The sequence below is a fragment of the Lactuca saligna genome, chromosome 4, assembly GCF_052625555.1.
Source record: "Lactuca saligna cultivar CGN05327 chromosome 4, ASM5262555v1, whole genome shotgun sequence".
NCBI classification, from domain to species: Eukaryota; Viridiplantae; Streptophyta; class Magnoliopsida; order Asterales; family Asteraceae; genus Lactuca; species Lactuca saligna.
In genome coordinates, this window is record NC_136420.1 from 25,581,926 (window position 1) to 25,587,254 (window position 5,329).

A 5,329-nucleotide genomic window follows, 5' to 3' on the forward strand; every position below is an offset into this window, starting at 1 on the left:
TAAATTAATTAAGTGGTGGTGGGACTGACTAATAGTTTTATGGATAGTAGAGATAGATTAACACAATGTATAAGTTTATTTGTTAATGATGTGGTATGACAAATATTAATGATGTATGTCATTGTTTTGGACGTTTAAATGAGATCCAATATTGGAGATAAAGGGTTAAGTATAATTTTACATGTTGTGATAAGTTGTAGGTTTCTCCTATTCTCATATGTAGATTTTAACTCATACAACACAAACCCTCTATGGGTACTCGCTTCTTTAAGTAAATTATATGGAAAATTTTCTCAAAGAGAAAAAGAGAACAAGATCGATCGAAGGGATAGTTTCGATTTTTGTACAATCTAAAAAATCATAATCTATCAACCAACCGCAATGTTCAAAGTAATTCCGATTGTGATCTTTTGGAAAAGTGTTTTATGAAGCTTCAAGTCTCAAGATGCTTTCCAAAACAACGAGTTATGAAGTCAGACAACACCTGGAGAGATGTCCTTTACAAAAATCTCATTCATCTAACTCATATGCCCTAAATAGTAAAAGGACAACCACACGCACAGTAGGTTTATTTGAGTGTAATATATATATAGTGGAGTTCTCTTTTTTCAAATGTTTTGCTTGTTATGGTAGTCCATTTCATTCTATAATGAGCACTAAATAAAAGCCAGCACTTACCACCACAATTTGTCCATTGTCTGTTTCTATTGCTTTGCGAATACAAGAGAGGTTTTGCCATATATGGGCCCTTTACCATGCACCCCACCCTCTCCTCAATGTGACGGATCCTTGCTCCCTGTCTCCACCAAATTTTCCTTCTCACTTGATATTTACTTTGACAAAATTCGCCACATATAGTCCAAGCAACTTAATTAATGCTATCATCTATGACGTTTGAAAAAGAATAATTACCAATAATAATATTTATTGCACTGCAATCATAACTTGCGTTGTAGGTTTTGACATATGGTTTGAATGCTCGATGCTTTTTTCTATCCCACTAATTATGGACGATTGGCATGTGGAAATTAAACAGTTGATCGCAACTCATGACGAAGAAGATATATCTGTATCAATATAATAGATTGTTCCACAAACATGAGATCCTTTAATAGGTTTAAAGCTTGTTTGAGACAAATAAGAACGATTAGGATCGAGTTAAAATTGTAAATCTACAATTGCACTGAATCCATATTAGCCTCTCTGGAAAACACAATGCAGTTGTAGTGTTCTTTATTTTAAATATATTACTTTGTAAAAATTGTATGGATGCTTTAGTAATTTGTCACCACTATTGCTCAATATATATATATATTCAGTGTATATGTTAAAAATCAGTAATTAATTTTAGAGACGTGTAGAATCCATATTTATTTAATAAGTGAAAGTTAATTCTTTACAAGAATATATCTAGTTTTTTATTCTTTCTTCTTTTATGATACGGAGAGAGTATATTAATATTTTTGCATGAATTGGTGTTATATAATTAGTAGGCATATAAGAAGACAATATCCAAGATTATTATACTTTATGTTGAATAATCCTTAATTGTTCTATTATTAAGATTTTCGAAGATTATTGAATTCGTATGCACATGCTTTAGGGACTTTTATTATCAACATTTTTCCAAAATTAGTTCTTAAAAAATGGCTTCTCTATCCGTACCTGAAGTGGGGTTCTTCAAATTATAGTTTAAAAAAAGGTCATGATGAAGCTTAGTTACGTCAAACACGCACTATAGATGCATTCCCACCAAATAGAAAAATAACATCAAATAAACCACCAAACAAAAGAAAGAAAACGATCTGCATTTGTTTAAAGAAATTATTTATTTGAGAATAATTAATTAGGAACACCTTTGATGAATTAACTGATCAATGAAGCAGATTGGAGGAGTTTTTAGTTGTGGAATTTTTAGATGATTGAGCCCTGAGATGAGCAGTGGTGCAAGAAGGAACAAGCACCACCTCTTGATCATCATCAAGATCTTTCAGAGTAGTGTAAGTTCTAGCAAGTTGCGCTTCACTAAGCAACTGCCTTAGTTCCGTTGTTTCTTTCTTTAGCCTATTATTTTCTTGAATAACTTGTTCATGGGTCTCTGAGAATCGGTTCAACTTGTCCATAAGCCCGTGGTTCTCATTCCTGAGCCGCATGACCTGGTTACACAGCTCGTCCAGTTGCTTCTGTTTCCTCATCCTCGACCTTCGAGCTGATTCCCTGTTCGATATCATCCTTCTTTGCTTCCTCTCGTTGATGATATTCATCTGGTTATCCTCCGCTTCATCTGAAGTGCTCGAGTTATTGTAGCTCAGAGATGAAGACTGTTGATAGAAATCAACAATGGGTACTTGAGGATGAGTAGTTTGATGACAATAAGGTAAGGTTGTTAGAAACTGGTGAGAGGATGACATATTGTCGTTTTGCAATGAAGTGAAGTTTGTAGAGAAGTTACATGAATGGTCTTCATACTCAGGGGCTAAATAGTAATTTCCTGCCATCTCTCTCTCTCTCTCTCTCTCTCTCTCTCTCTCTCTCTCTCTATGTGAGTGTGTGTGTGTGTGTGTGGTTTGCTTATAGAGAATATAGGTGTAATTGATCAAACAGGTCTCTCTCCAAAGAAGGAACAAATAAATTGATGGGCTATATCACGTTTACAGGGTGATGATGTTAATTAAGAGGATGAGGATAGAATGGATGAGGAATGAAGGGGTTTTATAGGAGGTGAAAAGGGGCCAATACGAAGCAAATAGCAAGTATAATGGCTTTTGCTTACGATAGCAAGAGTGGTTTATTATTTGATTTTCATAAAAAAGTAGCTTTTTAAGATTGATGACTTATGAGTTATAATGGGAATGATGTATGTTGGTGTTTTGATTAATTGGAGGATGTTACTGTGTGTTAAAAAAGCTACTTTATGCAAGTAGTAGGCCCTAATTTGCTCATCCATAAATAAATATGGGAGACTGATTGCTTATACAACTCTATAACATGTAACTTTATTCATTTGCATTTTGGTGTCCCTCAATGGAAATTAAACTCTTGACAGAACTCTCATCTTTTCTATTAATAAGGTAACATGCATCGCATCTTCAAGTTAATCACAGGTAAGACAATAACACAATAATAGTGTCGACATTGTTCTTTATTCGTTCAATTGAAATGACTCTCAATATTCTTTGATTAAATTGTCAATCTTCATGACAACCCAGGACATCGTGTCTTGTCCACTAGAAGATACATTTGAGCTCTATTAATTAGCTCGACAAATCATATTGCTTTTGCATTGACCAAATGCTTTTAAAAAAATTAGAACCATACCTAGCAAATGTAACATAGATTGATTGTCCAGGGTTCCAATTCTATATAAAGATACTAGCCTTCCTAGCACAAGGGTCCAATCCGATTTAAGGCTACGGATAAATAAAAAAATGAAGCTCTTATAGTAAAAACAAATTTAGTAAATGAGGGTATTTTTTTTTTTTTATTTTTAAAAATGAATATTGAAGCATTTGTTATTAATTTATACTTGAGACTGTTTTTGTAATCGTATTAGTTATTTGGTTTTTTGTTTTTTTGTTATTTAATACCATATAAATATTTTCTAGGGAATATGTTATTATTTTAAATTTATAAAATAATGAGAAACAAACAAGCAAATTAAGCGAAAACACTTAGTTGGGAACTTATGTTTGTTGAATCGTTTTCCAACATTAAGGATAATGATTTTTTTTCTCTAGTCTTTAGTGTTAACAATGATAGATATTAATTTGCTTGATTACTTAAATGATAATTACATAAGAATATATAAAGAATACCTAAACCCTAATTTGACATACTAACATCCTCTGATCAAGAGAAGATGATTAAACCGTAAAACAAAAACATAGAACATAAAACATAGATAACATAAAAAGCAGAAACTAGAGCTTCGGTGAAGTAAGCTAGAAACTGGTAGGTGTCTACTGATATTGACTACGATAGATCTTATGGGCAGAAGTTAGAGGCAGACAGAGATCAAGAACTGTATGCATTGATGGTAGCAACAGAGACATATGGATTTGTAGGCGGCAACAAAAACAATGATGACTAGATCTTGAAGTAGCAACAGTGGCAACGAATATAACGGTTAGAGCTAGATGCAATTGTGAGGGGGAAGAACTGATGCTTCGGCGAATTCTACGTAAGAAGTAACTAGGGTTTTCTTTAGTAGGGGAAAATTTGAAAAGGTGAAAAAGTTGGATAGGGAATTAATTCATAGAGTTATTCAATCGATGGTAATAAAAGGTTCAATAAGATGATTATCTTAGAAGAATCACATGTTCCTTAGTTTTCTTAGTTGATTGTCAGTTTGTTTGTTTGTTTGACGCATATAATTTAACGTATTTACTGAAGAGTAAATTTTACAAATGGTTTCTATGGTTTGGGGTAATTTTGCATGTTTGGTCCATAACTTATTTTTTAATTCGGAAGATCGTTACTATTTGTTTTTGTTACGTGTTTGGTCCTTACTAATTGTTTTTGTTATGTGTTTGGTCTCTGTCTATCTAAAAAAAACTATTATTTAAATAGGAAAAAATTATGGGATAGGTAAGATATGGTGAGGGGGTGACGTTGGAGGTGTGTTTATTTAAATAAATTAAAAAATCAAGGAAAAAAATAGAATTTTTAGATAAAACAGAGACCAAATGTGTAACAAAAACAAACAATAAAAACATTCTCAGTTAAAAAAATAAGTTAAAGACCAAGTTTCCAAATTACCCTTAAACCATAGGGACCATTCGTATAATTTACTTTTTACTGAAATAGCTTACAAGCTAAAAACTATAGCTTTTCTGCTAGCACCATAATTCGTCAAACAGAACTGCATTCTACTCTTGCAATTTTATTTATTTATTTGTTTATTTTGCGAATTTTTCATTCATAAGAAAGATTTATATAGATGTTGCGGGTAAACGAACAACAAATCTCCATATACAGGGCACTTCTTCGTTTTCATCCTAGGCTTCATAGGTCGAACCATGCATTATATATATATATATATATATATATATATATATATATATATATATATATATATATATATATATATATATATATATATATATATATATATATATATATATATATATATATATATATAGACACAAACACACAGCAGCTGAGCAAGAAAGAGCGATTTGTTAACGTAAAGAAACTGGTGACATGCTAGGCGTACAAGGCATTTAAATGGATTTGATGTTGAGGTGGCTCAGCTTTTAGTCCAAAGAAATACATGCATCAACTTCTTTTGTATGTTGACGTGCGATTATTCTTATTTTGTATATATATT

At 32.0% G+C, this 5,329-nt stretch overlaps 1 protein-coding gene across 1 annotated transcript; it reads right to left on the reverse strand.

Moving 5' to 3' along the window:
• Window positions 1-1,810: 1,810 nt before the first annotated feature.
• Window positions 1,811-2,695, reverse strand: LOC145041410 (basic leucine zipper 43-like). The gene has a single exon (XM_078989470.1). It carries the CDS (start codon window positions 2,496-2,498, stop codon window positions 1,875-1,877), a length of 624 nt encoding a protein of 207 aa, XP_078845596.1. The 5' UTR covers window positions 2,499-2,695; the 3' UTR covers window positions 1,811-1,874.
• Between the last annotated feature and the right edge of the window lie 2,634 nt (window positions 2,696-5,329).